This window comes from Hemitrygon akajei, chromosome 18 (genome assembly GCF_048418815.1).
Source record: "Hemitrygon akajei chromosome 18, sHemAka1.3, whole genome shotgun sequence".
NCBI classification, from domain to species: Eukaryota; Metazoa; Chordata; class Chondrichthyes; order Myliobatiformes; family Dasyatidae; genus Hemitrygon; species Hemitrygon akajei.
Genome location: NC_133141.1, coordinates 80,064,456 through 80,087,210, shown reverse-complemented (window position 1 = coordinate 80,087,210; position 22,755 = coordinate 80,064,456). Strand labels below are relative to the sequence as shown.

Genomic DNA, 22,755 nt, shown 5'->3' with positions numbered 1-22,755 from the left:
TTCGAGCAGATTACGGATTAAAGGGGATGCAGTGGGTGTTGTATATTTGGACTTTCAGAAGGCCGTTGACAAGTTTCACACATGAGGCTGCTCACCAAGGAAGTTACTAACGCGGTTCGAGCATTGGCTGATTGGTAGGAGGCAGCGAGTGGGAATAAAAGGATCCTTTTCTGGTCTGCTGCCAGTGACTAGTGGTGTTCCGCAGGGATCGGTGTTGGGACCGCTTCTTTTCATGCTGTGTATCAATTACTTGGATGATGGAATAGATGGCTTTGTTGCCAAGTTTGCAGATGATACGAAGATTGGTGGTGGAGGGGCAGGTAGTGTTGAGGAAACAGGCAGGATGCAGAGGAATTTAGAGAGATTAGGAGAATGGGCAACAAAATGGCAAATGACATACAATGTTGGAAGATGCACGGTCATGCACCATGGTAGTAGAAATAAATATGCGGACTATTTTCCAAACAGGGAGAAAATCCGGGAATCTGAGATGCAGAGGGACTTGGGAGTCCTTGTGCAGAACACCCTGAAGGTTAACTTGCAGGTTGAGTCGGTGGTGAGGAAGGTAAATGCAATGTTAGCATTCATTTCAAGAGGTCCAGAATACAAGAGCAGGGATGTGATGCTGAGGCTTTATAAGGCAGTGGTGAGGCCTCACCTTGAGTATTGTGAACAGTTCTGGGCCCCTCATCTTAGAAGAGATGCGTTGGCATTGGAGAGGGTCCAGAGGAGGTTCACAAGGATGATTCCAGGAATGAAAGGGTCATCGTACGAGGAACGTTTGATGGCTCTGGGTCTGTACTCACTGGAATTCAGAAGGATGAGGGGGATCTCATTGAAAACTTTCGAATGTTGGAAGGCCTAGACAGAGTAGATGTGGAGAGGATGTTTCCCATGGTGGGGGAGTCTAGGACAAGAGGGCACAGATAGAGTGGATGTGGAGAGGATGTTTCCCATGGTGGGGGAGTCTAGGACAAGAGGGCACAGCCTCAGGATAGGGGGGCTTCCATTTAGAACAGAGATGCGGAGAAATTTCTTTCGCCAGAGGGTGGTGAACTTGTGGAATTTGTTGCCACATACAGCTGTGGAGGCCGGGTCGTTGGGTGGATTTAAGGCAGAGATTGACAGGTTCTTGATTGGGCACGGTGTCAGAGGTTACGGGGAGAAGGCCGGGAACTGGGGTTGAGGAGGAGATAGAATGGATCAGCCATGATTGAATGGAGGAACAGACTGGATGGGCCAAATGGCCTCATTCTGCTCCCATGTCTTCTGGTCTTCGGGCCTAAGTGCATCCGGCTGCAGCTTCTAACAATCCGCGTTAAGGAGTTGGAGCTGGAACCGGATGAACTCCGGGGACACAGGAAACTGAGTGACAGTCAGGAAGGGGAAAGGGGTTAAGGAGCCAGTGCAGGGTACCCCTGTGGCCGTGCCCCTCAACAACGGGTATATCGCTTTGGACACGGTGAGGGGAATGACCTAGCAGAGGAAAGGCACAGCAGTGGGGGTCCCTGGCACCAAATCTGCCTCTGTGACTCAGTAGGGAAGGGAGGGGAGAAGAGGCACGCTGTGGTGATAGGGGGTTCGTTAGTTATGGGAACAAACGGGAGGTTCTGAGGGCCGGAATGGAATTCCTGGGCGGCATGTTGCCTCCCGGGAGCCGGTGCCTGGAAAATCCCGGATCCAGCCCTTGGCATTCTTAGGCGGGAGGGTGAACGGCCGGAAGTGGTGGTCCGTGTAGATGCCAGTGGCCCGGGGAGGATGAGCGACGAGGTTCGGGGAGCTCGGTGCTGAATTAAAGGGCAGCACTACGACACACTGGAGGAACTCGGCGTCCGTGGAGACGAGCGGTCAACGTTTCGGGCCGAGGCCCTCGGTCAGGGCACGTTGACCGCTCATCTCCACGGACGCTGCCCCGGGCTGCTGAGTTCCTCCAGCGTGTGGTACGCCTTGCTTTGACCCCGGCATCTGCAGTGTACGTTGTGTTTAAGATTAGAGGGCAGGACCTCTAGGGTTGTGATCTCAGGATTGCTGCCCGTGCCACGTGCTAGCGAGGCCAGAGCTAGGAAGATTATACAGTTTAGTATAACAATTACAGCACAGAAACAGGCCATCTCCGCCCTTCTAGTCCGTGCCGAACGCTTACTCTCACCTAGTCCCACCGACCTGCACTCAGCCCATAACCTTCCATTCCTTTCCTGTCCATATACCTATCCAATTTTACTTTAAATGACAATACCGAACCTGCCTCTACCACTTCTACTGGAAGCTCGTTCCACACAGCTACCACTCTCCGAGTAAAGAAATTCCCCTTCGTGTTGCCCTTAAACTTTTGCCCCCTAACTCTCAACTCATGCCCCCCTATTTGAATCTCCCCTACCCTCAATGGAAAAAACCTATCCACGTCAACTCTATCTATCCCCCTCATAATTTTAAATACCTCTAGCAAGTCCCCCCCTCAACCTTCTATGCTCCAAAGAATAAAGACCTAACTTGTTCAACCTTTCCTTGTAACTTAGCTGCTGAAACCCGGGTAACATTCTAGTAAACCTCCTCTGTACTCTCTCTATCTTGTTGACATCTTTCCTATAATTCGGTGACCAGAACTGTACACAATACTCCAAATTCGGCCTCACCAATGCCTTGTACAATTTTAACATTACACATCCCAACTCCTATACTCAATGCTCTGATTTATAAAGGCCAGCATACCAAAAGCTTTCTTCACCACCCTATCCACATGAGATTCCACCTTCAGGGTGGAATGTTGCTAAGGATTTGGCGTAGGAGGGAGGGCATGAGATTTTTTAGGATCATCGGGCCCTCTTCCAGGGAAGGTGGGTCTTGTACGGAAGGGACGGTTTGCTCCTGAACTGGAGGGTGATTAATATCCCAGCGGGAAGGTTTGTTAATGCTGCACGGTGGGGTTTAAACTAGAGTTACAGGGGGGATGGGAACGGTTAGTGGAGAGGTTGTGGAGACGGATGTTGGTAAGACCTCAGACAAGGTTAGGAGTCGAAAGGTTGAGCTGGTGTCCTGAGCTGTCCGTACTTCAATGCAAGAAGTAGGAAAGGCGGATGACTGTGCTGGAGATGAGGTGGCTGGTTTACAAACAGAGGCAACGTGGAGTGAGGAGGGGAGCTGCTGATGGGGCAGATTTGCAGCCAGCAGGATGAATTGCAACGTGTAAAAGGTGGACAAAATCAGAAAGGATGAGTACAGGACTGGAGGCGTTATATTTGAACGCGTGCAAGCAGGCAGTGGAGAAAGCAAATGGCGCGTTGGCCTTCATAACAAGGGGAGTTGAGTACAGGAGCAAAGAGGTCCTTCTGCAGCTGTACAGGGCCCTGGTGAGACCCCACCTGGAGTATTGTATGCAGTTTTGGTCTCCAAATTTTGAGGAAGGACATTCTTGCTATTGAGGGAGTGCAGCGTAGGTTCACGAGGTTAATTCCCGGAATAGCGGGACTGTCATATGTTGAACGATTGGAGCGACTGGGCTTGTATACACTGGAATTTAGAAGGATGAGAGGGGATCTGATTGAAACATATAAGATTATTAAGGGATTGGACACGCTGGAGGCAGGAAGCATGTTCCCGCTGATGGGTGAGTCCAGAACCAGAGGCCACAGTTTAAGAATAAGGGGTAGGCCATTTAGAACGGAGATGCGGAAAAACTTTTTCACCCAGGGAGTGGTGGATATGTGGAATGCTCTGCCCCAGAAGGCAGTGGAGGCCAAGTCTCTGGATGCATTCAAGAGAGAGTTAGATAGAGCTCTTATAGACAGCGGGGTCAAGGGATATGGGGAGAGGGCAGGAACGGGGTACTGATTGTGTACGATCAGCCATGATCACGGTGAATGGCGGTGCTGGCTAGAAGGGCAGAATGGCCTACTCCTGCACCTACTGTCTATTGTGCAGTATATGGAATCGGGTGGATGAACTTGCAGTACAGTTACAGATTGGCAGGTAATGATGCTGCAGGCATCACTGAGTCGTGGCTGAAGGACGATTATAGCCGGGGAGCTTAACGTCCAAGGATACACGTTGCATCGAAAGGACAGGCAGAGAGGGTGGCGTTGCTCTGTTGGTTTTTAAAAAAAAAATTAAAATCAGGTCATGAGAAAGAGGTGACGTAGTGTCGGGAGGTGTGGAATCGTTGTGGATGGAACAGCAAGGGGCGAAGGACCCTGGTGGAAGTTCCGTGATAGTGAGGACGCGGTCTACAAATTACAACGGGAGGTAGGAAATGCATGGCCGAAATGGCAGTGTTACAATAGGCCAGGGGTATTCCTGTGTGCCGGTGGATTGGGGGGAAATCAGATTGGTGCTGGATTCTCGGAGGGGGGGGTGGGACATCTAGAGTGCCTACAAGAATGCTTTTTGGGGCAGCCCGTGGTTGAGCCCCCAAGGGGATCAACTATTCTGGAACAGAAACATAGAAAACCTACAGCACCATACGGGCCCTTCGGCCCACAGAGTTGTGCTGGACATGTCCCTACCTTAGAAATTACCTATAGCCCTCTATTTTTCTAAGCTCCGTGTATCTATCTAAGAGCTTCTTAAAAGACCCTATCGTATCCGCCTCCACCACCGTCGCCGGCAGCCCATTCCACGCACTCACCACTCTCTGAGTAAAAAACTTACCCTGACATCTCCTCTGTACCTACTCCCCAGCACCTCAAACCTGTGTCCTCTTGTGGCAACCATTTCAGCCCTGGGAAAAAGCCTCTGACTATCCACATGATCAATGCCTCTCATCATCTTGTACAGCTCTATCAGGTCACCTCTCACCCTCCATCGCTCCAAGGAGAAAAGGCCGAGTTCACTCAACCTATTCTCATAAGGCATGCTCCCCAATCCAGGCAACATCCTTGTAAATCTCCTCTGCACCCTTTCTATGGTTTCCACATCCTTCCTGTAGTGAGGCGACCAGAAATGAGCACAGTACTCCAAGTGGGGTCTGACCAGGGTCCTATGTAGCTGCAACATTACCTCCCGGCTCCTAAACTCAATTCCACGATTGATGAAGGCCAATACACCGTACGCCTTCTTAACCACAGAGTCAACCTGCACAGCTGCTTTGAGCGTCCTATGGACTTGGACCCCAAGATCCCTCTGATCCTCCACACTGCCAAGAGTCTTACCATTAATACTATATTCTGCCATCATATTTGACCTACCAAAACGAACCACCTCACACTTATCTGGGTTGAACTCCATCTGCCACTTCTCAGCCCAGTTTTGCATCCTATCAGTGTCCCACTGTAACCTCTGACAGCCCTCCACACTGTCCACAACACCCACAACCTTTGTGTCATCAGCAAACTTACTAACCCATCCCTCCACTTCCTCATCCAGGTCATTTATAAAAATCACGAAGAGTAAGGGTCCCAGAACAGACCCCTGAGGCACTCCACTGGTCAGCTACCTCCATGCAGAATATGACTCGTCTACAACCACTCTTTGTCTTCTGTGGGCAAGCCAGTTCTGGATCCACAAAGCAATGTCCCCTTGGATCCCATGCCTCCTTACTTTCTCAATAAGCCTTGCATGGGGTACCTTATCAAATGCCTTGCTGAAATCCATACACACTACATCTACTGCTCTTCCTTTATCAATGTGTTTAGCCACACCCTCAAAAAATTTATTCAGTCTCGTAAGGCACGACCTGCCCTTTACAAAGCCATGCTGACAGCTCCGAATTATATTATACCTCTCCAAATGTTCATAAGTCCTGCCTCACAGGATCTTCTCCATCAACTTACCAATCACTGAGGTAAGACTCACTGGTCTATAATTTCCTGGGCTATCTCTACTCCCTTTCTTGAATAAAACATCTGCAGCCCTCCAATCCTCAGGAACCTCTCCTGTCCCCATTTATGATGCAAAGATCATCGCCAGAGGCTCAGCAATCTCCTCCCTCACTTCCCACAGTAGCCTGGGGTACATTTCGTCCGGTCCCGGAGACTGATCCAACTTGATGCTTTCCAAAAGCTCCAGCACATCCTCTTTCTTAATATCTACATGCTCAAGCTTTTCAGTCTGCTGCAAGTCATCCCTACAATCACCAAGATCCTTTTCCGTAGTGAATACTGAAGTAAAATATTCATTAAGTACCTCTGCTATTTCCTGTGGTTCCATACACACTTTCCCACTGTCACACTTGATTGGTCCTATTCTTTCATGTCTTATCCTCTTGCTCTTCACGTACTTGTAGAATGCCTTGGGGTTTTCCTTAATTCTGCCCACCAAGGCTGTCTCATGGCCCCTTCTAGCTCTCCTAATTTCCTTCTTAAGCTCCTTCCTAGTAGCCTTATAATCTTCTAGATATCTAACATTACCTAGCTCTCTGAACCTTTTGTAAGCTTTTCTTGACTAGATTTACTAAAGCATTTGTACACCACGGTTTCTGTACCTTACCATAACTTCCCTGTCTCATTGGAACGTACCTATACAGAGCTCTACACAAATATCCCCTGACTATTTGCACATTTCTTCCGTACTTTTCCCTGAGAACATCTGTTTCCAATTTAAGCCTCCAATTTCCTGCATGATAGCCTCATAATTCCCTTAGTCCAATTAAATGCTTTTCTAACTTGTCTGTTCCTATCTCTCTCCAATGCTATTGTAAAGGAGATAGAATTATGATCACTATCTCCAAAGTGCTCTCTCACTGAGAGATCTGACACCTGACCAGGTTCATTTCTCAATACCAGATCAAGTACAGCCTCTCCTCTTGTAGGCTTATCTACATATTGTGTCAAGAAACCTTCCTGAACACACTTAACAAACTCCACTCCATCTAAACCACTCGTTCTAGGGAAATGCCAATCGATATTTGAGAAATTAAAATCTCCCATCACGACAACACTTATTATTACACCTTTTCAGGATCTGTTTCCCTATCTGTTCCTCGATATCCCTGTTACTATTGGGTGGCCTATAAAAAAACACCCAGTAAAGTTATTAACCCCTTCCTGTTCCTAACCTCCACCCACGGAGACTCCGTAGACAACCCCTCCATGGCGTCCACCTTTTCTGCAGCCATGACACTATCTCTGATCAACAGTGCCACGCCCCCCACCTCTTTTGCCTCCCTCCCTGTCCTTTCTGAAACATCTAAAACCCGGCACTTGAAGTAACCATTCCTGTCCCTGAGCCATCCAAATCTCTGTAATGGCCACCACATCATATCTCCAAGTACTGATCCACGCTCTAAGCTCATCCGCTTTGTTCACAACACTCCTTGCGTTAAAATAGACACATCTCAAGCCTTTGGTCTGAGCGCATCCCTTCTCTATCACCTGCCTATCCTCCCTCTCGCGCTGTCTACAAGCTTTCTCTATTTGTGAGCGACCTTCCTCTTCCCCAGTCTCTTCTTCAGCGGAATGAATCAGAATGGTTTAGAGAGCTTTAAGGTAAAGGAACTCATAGTGATCGTAATGTGATCAAATTCACCCTGAAATTTGAGAAGAAGTTGCTAAAGTCAGATGCATCAGTACTACAGCGGAGTAAATGGAATTACAGAGGCATGAGCGAGGAATTGATGGAAAAAAAAAGAGTCAGGGATGACAGCAAAGCAGTAATGGCTGGAATTTTACTGAAGCAATTTGGAAGGCACAGGGTTTATACATCCCAAAGAGGAAGAATTATTCTGAAGGGAAGATGACCGTGGCTAACGAGAGAGAAGTCAGAGAAGGCATATTTATAGAGATAAAAATCAGTGGAAAGTTAGAAAGTTAAAAACCAACAGAAGGCAACTTGAAAACGTCATTACGTAGGTAAAGATGGAATACAAAAGAGAGCTAGCCAATGATATTAAAGTGGATACCAAAAGTTTCTTCAAATACATAAAAGGGAGGGGAGAGTGGAAAATGGTGCCGGAGAGGTAGTAATGGGGGGCAAACTGAATAAGTATTTTGTGTCGGTCTTCACTGTGGAAGACTGTAGCAGTAGGGTGGAATTCAAGTTAGGTCTTTATTCTTTGGAGCGTAGAAGGTTGAGGGGGGACTTGATAGAGGTATTTAAAATTATGAGGGGGATAGATAGAGTTGACGTGGATAGGCTTTTTCCATCGAGAGTTGGGGAGATTCAAACAAGAGGGCATGAGTTGAGAGTTATGGGGGCAAAAGTTTAAGGGTAACACGAGGGGGAATTTCTTTACTCAGAGAGTGGTAGCTGTGTGGAACGAGCTTCCAGTAGAAGTGGTATAGGCAGGTTCGGTATTGTCATTTAAAGTAAAATTGGATAGGTAAATGGACAGGAAAGGAATGGGGGGTTATGGGCTGAGTGCGGGCCGGTGGGACTAGGTGAGAGTAAGCGTTCGGCACGGACTAGAAGGGCCGAGATGGCCTGTTTCCGTGCTGTAATTGTTATATGGTTATATATGGAAGTTCCAGGTGTCGGGGGTCATGAAGTGGGTGAAGTTACCGTTACTGGGGAGAAGGTTCTTGGGAAACTGAAAGGTCTGAAGGTCGATAAGTCACCTGGACCAGACGGTGAACACCCCAGAGTCCTGAAAGAGGTGGCTGAAGAGATTTTTCAAGAAACGCTAGATTCAGGATCCAAAAACTCTATTGTCATTCTCACCGTTCGTCAGCTCTGCAGGGCAGAATGAGACAGCGTTTCCCAGGGGCAAGTGCAATCATGACATAACAAACGCAACACTAAATAATAAACACAACAATAAATAGTAAAACAACTACAGCCACATGTCGGTTAAAAACAAGTTGTAAGAGTCCAGTGCAAGTTAAAAGTGTCCAAAGCAGAGTCAGGTAGAGCAGCTATTTTGCAGTCTGACTGCCTGTGGGAGGAAGCTGTTTAGTAGCCTTGTGGTTTTAGTTTTGATGCTCCTGTAACGTTTGCCTGATGGCAGAAGAACGAACAGTTCATGGGGAGGGTGTGAGGGATCTTTAATGATGTACCGTGTCTTCTGGAGGCATCGACTCTGAAAGAGGTCTTGGACAGAAGGTAGGGAGACCCCAATAACCTTCTCTGCTCCCCTAACCACCCTCTGCAAGGCTTTTTTGTCGGCCGCACTGCAGCTGGAGTCCCAGGTTGCGATGCAAAAGATCAGCACACTCTCAACCACGCCTCTTAAGATGTTAAGATTCTGGAATGGTTCTGGAATGGTTCTGGAAGACGGCAATGTCACTCCAGTCTTCAAGAAGGGAGAGAGGCAGAAGAAATGAAATTGTTGGGCCTCTTCGTCTGACCTCAATGGCTGGGAAGATGTTGGCGTTGATTATTAAGGACGAGGTCTCAGGGTGATTAAATAGGCTACAGCCAGCATGTTATCCTCAGAGGAAAATCTCGCCTGACAGATCTGTTGGACTTGCATGAAGGAATAACAAGCCTAACAAAGGAGAATCAGTCGATGTTGCATATTTGAATTTTCAGAAGGCCTTTGACAAGGCGCCACTCATCAGATTTATATTCAGATTCGGATCATTGTCATTTAGAAACCACGAATGCAATGCAGTTTAAAAAAATGAGACAACGTTCCCCCGGAATGATATCACAAGAGCGCACGACAAAACAGACTACACCAGAAAATCCACCTAATGTTCGGCAATCCCCAATCCAGAGTCCGGAGAGGCTGCTGCGTATTAATATCGCGCTACCGTCTTAGCGCGTTCCCCGGAAAGGAGCTCCAAATCCACCAGATAAAACAAGACCCAAAACTAAAGCTACAAGACCTGCACAAAACCACATAGTTACAACAGTGCAAACAATAGCATAATTGATAAAAGAAAAACAGACCATGGGCACAGTAAAAATAGTCCAAAGATGTTAAAGGACTGTAAGTTCAAAAGAAATCACCACAGTTTCCACAAGTCCCCAGGGTCCCGACAGACTCGCTATCCCACGCTGATGGCAGAAGGGAATACCCCCACTATGGACTTCCACGGTGCCACCCGACTCAGCCTCGCAGACGCAGCACACACTGAAAGTGACCTGACCGCAGTGGACTCCGAGTCCGTTGAACCTCCGAGCCTCCGACCATCCCCTCCGGCACAGCTTCTCCGAGCACCATCCTCTGCCGAGCGTATTAAGACGGCCCCGCCAACGGCCGCTGGCAACGCGACCCCGAGGACTGGGGGCCTGTTCTTCCCAGCAGAGTCCCGGACCTCACAGCAGCAGCAGCAACGAAGAAGGTCTTCCTGGAGATTTCCCGATGTTCCTCCGTGCTCCCACGTCCGTTTTCAATCGATGGCGATTGCGCACGGCACCCCGCCTCACAAATAACGGATAATCAGCTCCGGAGTGGCCGCTGCAAGCTGCGTTGTGCCGCCATCTTTGATGAGGCTACTTAACGAACTGTGAGCCCGCGGTGTTACAGGAAAGATACCAACATGGACGAAGCAGTGGCTGATTGGCAGGAGGCAAAGGGTGGGAATAAAGGGAGCCTTTTTCTGGTTGGCTGCCGGTGAGACTAGTGAAGTTCCAGAGGGGTCTGCGCTGGGACCAATTCTTTTTACGTTGTATGTCAATGATTTAAATGATAGAATGGATGGCTTTGTTGCCAAAGTTTGCAGTGGCTATGAAGATAGGTGGGGCACGAAGGTTTGAGGCTACGGAGGGAGTTAGACAGATTAGGAGAATGGGCAAAGAAATGGCAGGTGGAATAGGGTATAGGGAAGTGTACAGTCACGCACTCTGTAGGAGAAGTGAAAGGGTAGACGATTGTCTAAATGGAGAGAAAATGCAAATAACTGGGTGCAAAGGGACTTGGGAATGCTTGTGCAGGATTCCCTGAAGATTAATTTGCAGGTTGAGTCTGCGGGGAGGAAGGCAAATGCCATGTTAGCATTCCTTTCGAGTGGACTAGAATATAAAAGCAAGGATGTGATGTTGAGACTTTATAAAGCACTGGTGAGAACTCACGGAGTATTGCCAGAAGGTTTGGGCCCCTTATCTTAAAAAGGATGTGCTGAAACTGGAGAGAGATCTGGGGAAGTTCACAAAAAATGGCTCCGAGATTAAATGGCTTGTCATATGAAGAGTGTTTGATGGCTTTGGGCCTGTATTCACCAGAATTCGGAAGAACGAAGGGTGACCTCATTGAAACCTATTGAAAGGTGAATGGCCGTGATAGAGTGGATGTGGAGAGGATGTTTCCTATAGTGGGGGAGTCTAGGACCAGAGGACACAGATAGAGTGGATGTGGAGAGGATGTTTCCTGTAGTGGGGGAGTCTAGGACCAGAGGACACTGATAGACTGGACGTGAAGAGGATGTTTCCTATAGTGGGGGAGTCTAGGACCAGAGGGCACAGATAGAGTGGATGTGGAGAGGATGTTTCCTATAGTGGGGGAGTCTAGGACCAGAGGACACAGATAGAGTGGATGTGGAGAGGATGTTTCCTATAGTGGGGGAGTCGAGGACCAGAGGACACAGATAGAGTGGACGTGAAGAGGATGTTTCCTATAGTGGGGGAGTCTAGGACCAGAGGACACTGATAGAGTGGACGTGAAGAGGATGTTTCCTATAGTGGGGGAGTCTAGGACCAGAGGGCACAGATAGAGTGGATGTGGAGAGGATGTTTCCTATAGTGGGGGAGTCTAGGACCAGAGGACACAGATAGAGTGGATGTGGAGAGGATGTTTCCTATAGTGGGGGAGTCTAGGACCAGAGGACACAGATAGAGTGGATGTGGAGAGGATGTTTCCTGTAGTGGGGGAGTCTAGGACCAGAGGACACTGATAGAGTGGACGTGAAGAGGATGTTTCCTATAGTGGGGTAGTCTAGGACCAGAGGACACAGATAGAGTGGATGTGGAGAGGATGTTTCCTATAGTGGGGGAGTCTAGGACCAGAGGACACAGATAGAGTGGATGTGTAGAGGATGTTTCCTATAGTGGGGGAGTCGAGGACCAGAGGACACAGATAGAGTGGATGTGGAGAGGATGTTTCCTATAGTGGGGGAGTCTAGGACCAGAGGACACAGATAGAGTGGATGTGGAGAGGATGTTTCCTATAGTGGGGGAGTCTAGGACCAGAGGACACAGATAGAGTGGATGTGGAGAGGATGTTTCCTATAGTGGGGGAGTCTAGGACCAGAGGGCACAGATAGAGTGGATGTGGAGAGGATGTTTCCTGTAGTGGGGGAGTCTAGGACCAGAGGACACTGATAGAGTGGACGTGAAGAGGATGTTTCCTATAGTGGGGGAGTCTAGGACCAGAGGACACAGATAGAGTGGATGTGGAGAGGATGTTTCCTATAGTGGGGGAGTCTAGGACCAGAGGACACAGATAGAGTGGATGTGGAGAGGATGTTTCCTATAGTGGGGGAGTCGAGGACCAGAGGACACAGATAGAGTGGATGTGGAGAGGATGTTTCCTATAGTGGGGGAGTCTAGGACCAGAGGGCACAGATAGAGTGGATGTGGAGAGGATGTTTCCTGTAGTGGGGGAGTCTAGGACCAGAGGACACTGATAGAGTGGACGTGAAGAGGATGTTTCCTATAGTGGGGGAGTCTAGGACCAGAGGACACAGATAGAGTGGATGTGGAGAGGATGTTTCCTATAGTGGGGGAGTCGAGGACCAGAGGACACAGATAGAGTGGATGTGGAGAGGATGTTTCCTATCCTGGGGGGGTCTAGGACCAGAGGACACAGATAGAGTGGATGTGGAGAGGATGTTTCCTATAGTGGGGGAGTCTAGGACCAGAGGACACAGATAGAGTGGATGTGTAGAGGATGTTTCCTATAGTGGGGGAGTCTAGGACCAGAGGGCACAGATAGAGTGGATGTGGAGAGGATGTTTCCTATAGTGGGGGAGTCTAGGACCAGAGGACACAGATAGAGTGGATGTGGAGAGGATGTTTCCTATAGTGGGGGAGTCTAGGACCAGAGGACACAGATAGAGTGGATGTGGAGAGGATGTTTCCTATAGTGGGGGAGTCTAGGACCAGAGGACACAGATAGAGTGGATGTGGAGAGGATGTTTCCTATAGTGGGGGAGTCTAGGACCAGAGGGCACAGATAGAGTGGATGTGGAGAGGATGTTTCCTGTAGTGGGGGAGTCTAGGACCAGAGGACACTGATAGAGTGGACGTGAAGAGGATGTTTCCTATAGTGGGGGAGTCTAGGACCAGAGGACACAGATAGAGTGGATGTGGAGAGGATGTTTCCTATAGTGGGGGAGTCTAGGACCAGAGGACACAGATAGAGTGGATGTGGAGAGGATGTTTCCTATAGTGGGGGAGTCGAGGACCAGAGGACACAGATAGAGTGGATGTGGAGAGGATGTTTCCTATAGTGGGGGAGTCTAGGACCAGAGGGCACAGATAGAGTGGATGTGGAGAGGATGTTTCCTGTAGTGGGGGAGTCTAGGACCAGAGGACACTGATAGAGTGGACGTGAAGAGGATGTTTCCTATAGTGGGGGAGTCTAGGACCAGAGGACACAGATAGAGTGGATGTGGAGAGGATGTTTCCTATAGTGGGGGAGTCGAGGACCAGAGGACACAGATAGAGTGGATGTGGAGAGGATGTTTCCTATCCTGGGGGGGTCTAGGACCAGAGGACACAGATAGAGTGGATGTGGAGAGGATGTTTCCTATAGTGGGGGAGTCTAGGACCAGAGGACACAGATAGAGTGGATGTGTAGAGGATGTTTCCTATAGTGGGGGAGTCTAGGACCAGAGGGCACAGATAGAGTGGATGTGGAGAGGATGTTTCCTATAGTGGGGGAGTCTAGGACCAGAGGACACAGATAGAGTGGATGTGGAGAGGATGTTTCCTATAGTGGGGGAGTCTAGGACCAGAGGACACAGATAGAGTGGATGTGGAGAGGATGTTTCCTATAGTGGGGGAGTCTAGGACCAGAGGGCACAGATAGAGTGGATGTGGAGAGGATGTTTCCTATAGTGGGGGAGTCTAGGACCAGAGGGCACAGATAGAGTGGATGTGGAGAGGATGTTTCCTATAGTGAGGGAGTCTAGGACCAGAGGACACAGATAGAGTGGATGTGGAGAGGATGTTTCCTATAGTGGGGGAGTCTAGGACCAGAGGGCACAGATAGAGTGGATGTGGACAGGATGTTTCCTATAGTGGGGGAGTCTAGGACCAGAGGACACAGATAGAGTGGATGTGGAGAGGATGTTTCCTATAGTGGGGGAGTCTAGGACCAGAGGACACAGATAGAGTGGATGTGGAGAGGATGTTTCCTATAGTGGGGGAGTCGAGGACCAGAGGACACAGATAGAGTGGATGTGGAGAGGATGTTTCCTATCCTGGGGGGGTCTAGGACCAGAGGACACAGATAGAGTGGATGTGGAGAGGATGTTTCCTATAGTGGGGGAGTCTAGGACCAGAGGACACAGATAGAGTGGATGTGTAGAGGATGTTTCCTATAGTGGGGGAGTCTAGGACCAGAGGGCACAGATAGAGTGGATGTGGAGAGGATGTTTCCTATAGTGGGGGAGTCTAGGACCAGAGGACACAGATAGAGTGGATGTGGAGAGGATGTTTCCTATAGTGGGGGAGTCTAGGACCAGAGGACACAGATAGAGTGGATGTGGAGAGGATGTTTCCTATAGTGGGGGAGTCTAGGACCAGAGGGCACAGATAGAGTGGATGTGGACAGGATGTTTTCTATAGTGGGGGAGTCTAGGACCAGAGGACACAGATAGAGTGGATGTGGAGAGGATGTTTCCTATAGTGGGGGGAGTCTAGGACCAGAAGACAGAGACAGAGTGGATGTGGAGAGGATGTTTCCTATGATGGTGGAGTTTTGGACCGGAGGACACAGCCTCAGAATAGAGGGACGCCCTTTTAGAATTGAGGTGAGGAGGAATTTCTTTAGGCAGAGAGTGGTAAATCTGTGGAATTCATTGCCAGGGAATGCTATGGAGACCAAGTCTTTATGTACACTTAAGACTGGGGTTGATAGATTCTTGATTGGCCAGGTTATGAAGGGATACGGGGAGAAGGCAGGAGACTGGGGGCTGAGAGGGGAAGTGGATCAGCCATGATGAAATGGTGGAGCAGACTCGATGGGCCGAATGGCCTAATTCTGCTCTCATATGGCCTTGAGGTCCATTGCTGACTGTTGAGGTAACTGCCTAAGAATTTTGCTCTGGACTCTACAATTGACTGATAAAGCTCATCTTTTAATTGTTAAAATTTGACAGGAAATCCTTAATTTACCCTGTAATTCCCCACCGGCAGCCTCTCCGGAGGTTCAGGTCTGAAGAAAGGCCGGTTATCGATCTGATCAGGCACGCACCCCGACCTATATTTTGTTTCACAAAGCATGCCACCCTTAGTGACCCCCCCTCGTCACGAGTCGGATGCGGGAGGCCACGGGCAGTCGGACCTGGCGTCTGATGTCGTGTGTTCCCAGACCCGGCGTATCACCCTGACCAGCGGCACCTCGCCCCGAAGCTGCCCCCTTCGACCCGAGCCCGATCGCGGGACTCCCTCGGGCATCCCGACGCAGAGCGGGTAAGAAGCATGGCCCCCTACGGAGTCGTTATTTTCAGGAGTTCTGGGCGTGTGATCGAGACGGAGAGTCTCTCCGCGGCAGAGGAGTGTCGCTGGGGCTGGCGGCCCTCTCCGCGTCGGTGAGACCCGTCGTAAATCGGTAGGGGTGGGGAGGGGAGGGGGGGGACGCTCCGTCGGACACCCTCCGCACTATCCGCCACGAGTGAGTGGGCGGCCAATCGTTTTAACTCCGATTCCCACTCCCGTTCCGACGTGTCGCCCTTGTCCCAGGATGTCCAGGCCACCCCCAGGGCGGGGGAGCAACACCTTCTATTCCGTCCGGCTAGCCTCCAACCTGCTGGCGTGAATATCGGTTTCTCCTTCCAGTGAACAAAATTCCTGCCCTCCCCCCTTCCTCTGCCCTTTCACTTCTGCCTACCACCTCCCCCTGGGTCCCCTCCTCCCCTTTCTCCCACGGCCCACTCTCCTCTCCTACCAGATTCCTTCCTCTCCAGCCCTTTACCTTCCCCACCCATCACCTCCCCCTGGTGTCCCTCCTCCTTCCCTTTCTCCCACGGCCCACTCTCCTCTCCTACCAGATTCCTTCCTCTCCAGCCCTTTACCTTCCCCACCCATCACCTCCCCCTGGTGTCCCTCCTCCTTCCCTTCCTCCCACGGTCCGCTCTCCTCTCCTGTCAGATTCCTTCCTCTCCAACCCTTTACCAGTTCCACCCATCACCTCCCCCTGGTGTCCCTCCTCCTTCCCTTCCTCCCACGGTCCACTCTCCTCTCTTGTCAGATTCCTTCCTCTCCAGCCCTTTACCTTTCCCACCCATCACCTCCCCCTGGTGTCCCTCCTCCTTCCCTTTCTACCCCAGTCCACTCTCCTCTCCTGTCAGATCCCTTCCTCTCCAGCCCTTTACCTTTCCCACCCATCACCTCCCCCTGGTGTCCCTCCTCCTTCCCTTTCTACCCCAGTCCACTCTCCTCTCCTACCAGATTCCTTCCTCTCCAGCCCTTGACCTTTCCCACCCCCCTGGCCTCACCCATCACCTTCCAGCCATCCTCCTCCCCCCACCCCCCCACACACAAGCTTTTTATTCAGGCATCTTCCTCCTTCCTCCTCAGTCCTGATGAAGGGTTTTGGCCCTAAACATCGACTGTTTATTCATTTCCAAAGGCGTTGCATGACCCAGCATTCCGCGTGCTGATTGGATTCCCAGCATCTGCAGAACCTCTTGCATTTGTCATTTAACAGATAGCTGCCTTTTTTATAATGTGAAATTATCGTCATCGTCATTATGTGCCGTGTCATGCGACATCATCTTTATGTGCCGTGTCATATGACATCATCATTACCTGCTGTGCCTCATATGACATCGTCATTATGCGCACCTTGTCATATGACATCATCAGGCGCGCCTTGTCGTATGATGTAGCCAGTCACGGTCTTTCCATCACCATGATTGTTCTTGGCAAATTCTCCTACGGAAGTGGTTTGCCATTACCTCCTTCCGGGGCAGTGTGTCTTTACAAGATGGGTGACCCCCTGCCATTATCAATACTCGTCAGAGATTGTCTGCCTGGGGTCAGTGGTCACAACACCAGGACTTGTGATCTGCACCGGCCGCTTGTACGACCGTCCGCCACCTGCTCCCACGGTTTCATGTGACCCTGATCGGGGGCTAAGCAGGTGCCACACCCTGCCCAAGGGCGACCTGCAGGCCAGCGGAGGGAAGGAAAGCCCCACGCCTCCTTTGGTAGCCACCCAGAATGTGTATCAGGGCTATGAAATCAAAAACGTGACACCTTCTTGAAAATTTCTTCCCCCAGTTAATCTGATTAACCATTCCAGTTGGACCTCCCCACTCCCCTCTACTTGCACTGCTCCTCACATCGAAAACCCACTCTGGTATTTAAAGGCATCAGAACCTGTACTCTAATCCTCTAGAGGCATATTTCATATCTTTCTTTGTAATTGTCTTTTTTTTTTTGGCGTTCTGTGCCCCGGCTGACCTACTGGATAGATGTCAAGAAGATCGAAACGGGCGCGGAGAAAATTTACGGGGATGTGGCCGGGGCTCGAGGTCCAGAGTTCCGGGGAAAGGCTACGCCGCGGGGCCGCGCTGGTTTAAACAGGAATCGGATCCCTCGTGCCCACACGATGTGCAATTCCTCAACGTCGTGCCCCCGTCTAAGAGACTCTTGAACGTCGCCGTCGTGTTTAACTCCCGTCACCGCCACCCCCACCCCAGGCAGCCACATCAAAATGAAGCTCGAGAAGGCCGTGAAGTACTATCAAGTCCGTCTATCCATTGAGACGCAGCGTGGGACTGGCCCTTGGAGCAGTGCCAGCCAGCCAATCCCACCAGTTTCATCCCAGCCCAATCACGGGGCAGTTGACAATGACTACCCAGCCCACCGACCGGTAGGCCTTTGGACTGTGTGGCAGGAAACCGGAGCACCCGGAGGAAACCCGGTCGGTCAAGGGGAGGGAAGTGCTGACGGGCGGCGGTGGGAGTTGAACCCGGGTCTCCCGCGCTCTGCCAAGCGTCGTGCTGGCAGCTGCTCTCCTGCGACGACGTGCTCGGAGAGGGTGTTGGCGGCCAGCGCCACCTCCCGGCGAAGCGAGGGCCTGGACTCGCTGCAGGTTGCCTAGCGCCGCGCTAGGCCTCCAGCCTCACCCCCCCCCCCCCCACCCTCCGCTCGGCCTGGCATCGCCCGGACGACGGTAATACTAAAGTCGGGCTGTTCTTTATTGACCGCAGAGCTGCAGTCAACACCCTCCATTCTAATCCACAAGCCCTCCAAAATCTGGGCCTCTGTACCTCTGTCTGCATCTGGATCCTCGGCATCCTTACCGCCAGACACACACTCAACGATTCAGGAACAGCTTCTTCCCCTCTGCCATCAGGGAGGAGGTACAGGAGCCTGAAGACACACACACTCAACGATTCAGGAACAGCTTCTTCCCCTCCGCCATCAGGGAGGGTGTACAGGAGCCTGAAGGCCCACACTCAACGATTCAGAAACAGCTTCTTCCCTCTGCCATCAGGGAGGGGGTACAGGAGCCTGAAGACACACACACTCAACGATTCAGGAACAGCTTCTTCCCCTCTGCCATCAGGGAGGAGGTACAGGAGCCTGAAGGCCCACACTCAACGATTCAGAAACAACTTCTTCCCCTCTGCCATCAGGGAGGAGGTACAGGAGCCTGAAGACAAACACTCAACGATTCAGAAACAGCTTCTTCCCCTCTGCCATCAGGGAGGGGGTACAGGAGCCTGAAGACACACACTCAACGATTCAGGAACAGCTTCTGCCATCAGGGAGGAGGTACAGGAGCCTGAAGACACACACACTCAACGATTCAGGAACAGCTTCTTCCCCTCTGCCATCAGGGAGGAGGTACAGGAGCCTGAAGACACACACTCAACGATTCAGGAACAGCTTCTTCCTCTCTGCCATCAGAGAGGAGGTACAGGAGCCTGAAGACACACACTCAGTGACTCAGGAACAGCTTCTTCCCCTCCGCCATCAGGGAGGGGGTACAGGACCCTGAAGACACACACAATGGCAAGGGTAGAGCGCCGCGGGAGGGGTGTGGGACAGGGGGGCGGAGAAGGAGTGTCGGGGGTGAGGGCAGATTCACACCCAGCCCTGAGACACCAGGCAAGCTCACTTGATTCCAAACAATCGGTTTATCGATCATTTACAGAACGTCTCTCTGGTGCTTCCCGCTCCCTCCCCCTCTCCCTCTCCCTTCCCCTTTTCCCAACCGTGATTCCCCTCTCCCTGCCCCCCTTCACACTCTCAGTCCACAACAGAGACCCAGATCAGAATCAGGTTTATCATCACTCACACACGTCGTGAAATTTGTTTTTTTTTTCTGGCAATATATAATATATTAATATATATATTAAGTATAGTGCAATGCATAAAATTACCACAGTATTGTGTGCAAAAGTCTCGGGCACCTAGATATAGATATGCAACCAAGACTTTAGTAAATATTTATATTTTATCGCAATGTACTGCTGCTGCAAAACGACAAACTTTCTGACCTACTGGTGATATTATGCTCGCTTCGCCGAGCACCTACGTCTGCCGGGAGATCTAATTCCACTTCCCGATCCCATTCCAACGGTCAGTCCGTGGCTTCCCCTGCTGTCGCGATGAGGCCAACACTCGGGTTGAAGGAACAACATCTTATACTCCAACCTAATGGCATGTATGTCAAATTCTCGAACTTCCGGTATAACCACATAACGATCACAGCACGGAAACGGGCCATCTCGACCCTTCTAGTCCGCGCCGAACGCTTACTCTCACCTAGTCCCACCGACCCGCACTCAGCCCATAACCCTCCATTCCTTCCCTGTCCATATACCTATCCAATTTTACTTTAAATGACAATACCGAACCTGCCTCTACCACTTCTACTGGAAGCTCGTCCCACACAGCTACCACTCTGAGTAAAGAAGTTCCCCCTCGTGTTACCCTTAAACTTTTGCCCCCTAACTCTCAACTCATGCCCTGCTGTTTGAATCTCCCCCTACCCTCAATAGAAAAAGCCTATCCACGTCAACTCTATCTATCCCCCTCATAATTTTAAATACCTCTATCAAGTCCCCACCCTCAACCTTCTACGCTCCAAAGAATAAAGACCTAACTTGGCCCCCTCCACCCCTCGCCGTTCTCCATCCCCATTTCCCTCTCTCACCTGATCTCCTTACCTGCCCATCACCTCCCTCCGGTGTCCCTTTCCCTTCCCTTCCTTCCATGGCCTTTTCTGTCCTCACCTACCGGACTCCACCCCCACCCTTCCATCTCTTCATCTCTGTCACCAATCGACTTCCCGGCCCCCTCCCCTCCCCAGTTTCACCCCTCACCTTCCTGCCTTTCCCACACACACCTTCTCACTCGTCCTTTCCAGTGCCGGTTCTTCCTCCTCTTCCTCTCTCTCCCTCCCTCCCCCCCTCCCCCCCACACACACACAATTTCTTACTCTGACTGCCCAGCTTCTATCCCAGTCCTGACGAAGGGTCTCAGCCCGAAACGTCGACCGTTCACCCGTCTCCGTAGAGACATCGGAGTTCCGCCATCTTTTTCCGCGTGAAGGTCGCGGTCTGTGAGAAGACTGGTTGGGGGAGGGGGGAAAGGCGCTGGGCGCGGAACGCTCACGGGGTCTGTCGTGGATTTGCAGCGGAAAGGTTTGGAGCGCTCGCTCCAGGCGGCCGAGCGGAGGCACGAGCGGCGGCTGAGGGACCTGGCGGGCGTCGTCGAGGGGCTGGAGGGCGAGCTGAGGGAGGCGAGGACGGACGTCGGCCGCCAGGCCCGGAAGCACCAACTGCTGCTCAACACCAAGATGAGGCTGGAGGGAGAAATAGCCAGGTACCGCGGCCTCCTCGAGGGAGAGGAGGGGAGGTGAGTGCCGGGACATCGTGTTCGTGCTTTGCTATCAGAGGAGCAGAATTAGGCCGTTCAGCCCATCGAGCCTGCTCGCCCATTCCATCATGGCTGATTTGTTTCCCTCTCAAGCCCCTCCCCCTGCCTTCTCCCTGTAACCTTTGACTCCCTGACTGATCAAGGACATCCTCCTAGGTGACCACAACCTTGTCCTAGGGTTCGGAGGCTCGCGTCCCTCAGTGACCCCGGAGAGCTGTGCTGGCAGGAGTCGGGGCTTTCTGCTTTGCCTGTTGGCAGGGTCGCCCGTGTCAAACAGGTCAAAGGGTAGAGGTCAGACTATGAGAGGTCCACCGGCTCCGACAGATTCGGGGGGGGGGGGGGGCGGGGGAGGATGGTGGGTAACAACGCTCACTAGTCAAAAAAAAAATAATTGTTATGGGAAAGAGCAATGAAGATTAATTCTATATAGTCAATATTCATTCTACACAGAGATGGAAGACCTTCACTACTGCCCAAAACGCCAGCAGTGTAACAGGCAACTAATCCAAAACAGCCAAGAGCCGGTTAACCTCCGCTTTAAATATAGCCAACGACTTGGCCTCCACAGCCGTCTGCGGCAAAACAGTTTCACAGATTCGCGAACCGCTGGCTAAAGAAGTTCCGCCTGGTCCCTGTTCTAAAGGGAAACCCTTCTGTTCTGAGGCTGTGCCCCCTGGTCCCAGACTCGCCCACGATTGGAAGCAGGGACATACGTGTTTGGGTATATAAATTCACTGTGGGTTTTTTTTTATCATTATTTTTATTATTGGGTTCTTTATACTCTTGTAGGTTTTTTTTTTGGTGCTGCATTGCATGCAGAATAAAAAAAATCATATCCTTCTCCTTAAACTTGTGTGCAGGAAATAATGCTTGAACCTCCTGATTGTTGATCCATCGGCTTATGACGCGCAAAGTTTGCCTTTTGCACAGAACATGCTCGTGAGGCTTTTGTCTGCAGTTTTTCATAAAATCTTTTGCATTATTCTGTACCACTGTGAATGCCTGCATCAATATAAACCTTGGAATAGTATATGGCAGACTAAGAGGGTAAAATCACTTTGAGCTTCGGACTTTTATGTACCAGAGTCAATAGAGAAGGGATTAAACTGTCCCCACCATGAGCTTGCATATCAGCATAGGATTGATGTCTCTCCTCTGTGACCTTGTATATGAAGCTGGGATTCATGTCTCTCCACCATGACGATCTATATATCAGACTGCGGTTAATGTCACCCCAGCATGCCTTTTTATAACCATATAACAATTACAGCACGGAAACAGGCCATCTCGGCTCTTCTAGTCCGTGCCGAACGCTTACTCTCACCTAGTCCCACCGACCCGCACTCAGCCCATAACCCTCCATTCCTTTCCTGTCCGTATACCTATCCAATTTTACTTTAAATGACAATACCGAACCTGCCTCTACCACTTCTACTGGAAGCTCGTTCCACACAGCTTATTTAAGTAAATAAGTTCCCCCTCGTGTTACCCCTAAACATTTGCCCCCTAACTCTCAACTTTGAATCTCCCCTACTCTCAATGGAAAAAGCCTATCCACGTCAACTCTATCTATCTCCCTCATAATTATAAATACCTCTATCAAGTCCCCCTTCAACCTTCTACGCTCCAAAGAATAAAGACCTAACTTGTTCAACCTTTCCCTGTAACTTAGGAGATGAAACCCAGGTAACATTCTGGTAAATCTTCTCTGTACTTTCTCTATTTTGTTGACATCTTTCCTATAATTCGGTGACCGGAATTGTACACAATGCTCCGAATTTGGCCACACCAATGCCTTGTACAATTTTAACATTACATCCCAACTCCTATACTCAATACTTTGATTTATAAAGGTCAACATACCAAAAGTTTTCTTCA

At 50.5% G+C, this 22,755-nt stretch overlaps 1 protein-coding gene across 1 annotated transcript in view; it reads left to right on the top strand.

The window, feature by feature from the left end:
- LOC140741413 (keratin-like protein KRT222) overlaps positions 1 to 22,755 on the top strand; it is a 120,824-nt gene that overhangs the window by 15,247 nt on the left and 82,822 nt on the right. The window contains exon 3 of the mRNA XM_073071580.1: positions 20,636 to 20,856. Within this exon, the coding sequence (XP_072927681.1) occupies positions 20,636 to 20,856 (221 nt within the window). The remainder of the gene's footprint in view (positions 1 to 20,635; positions 20,857 to 22,755) is intronic.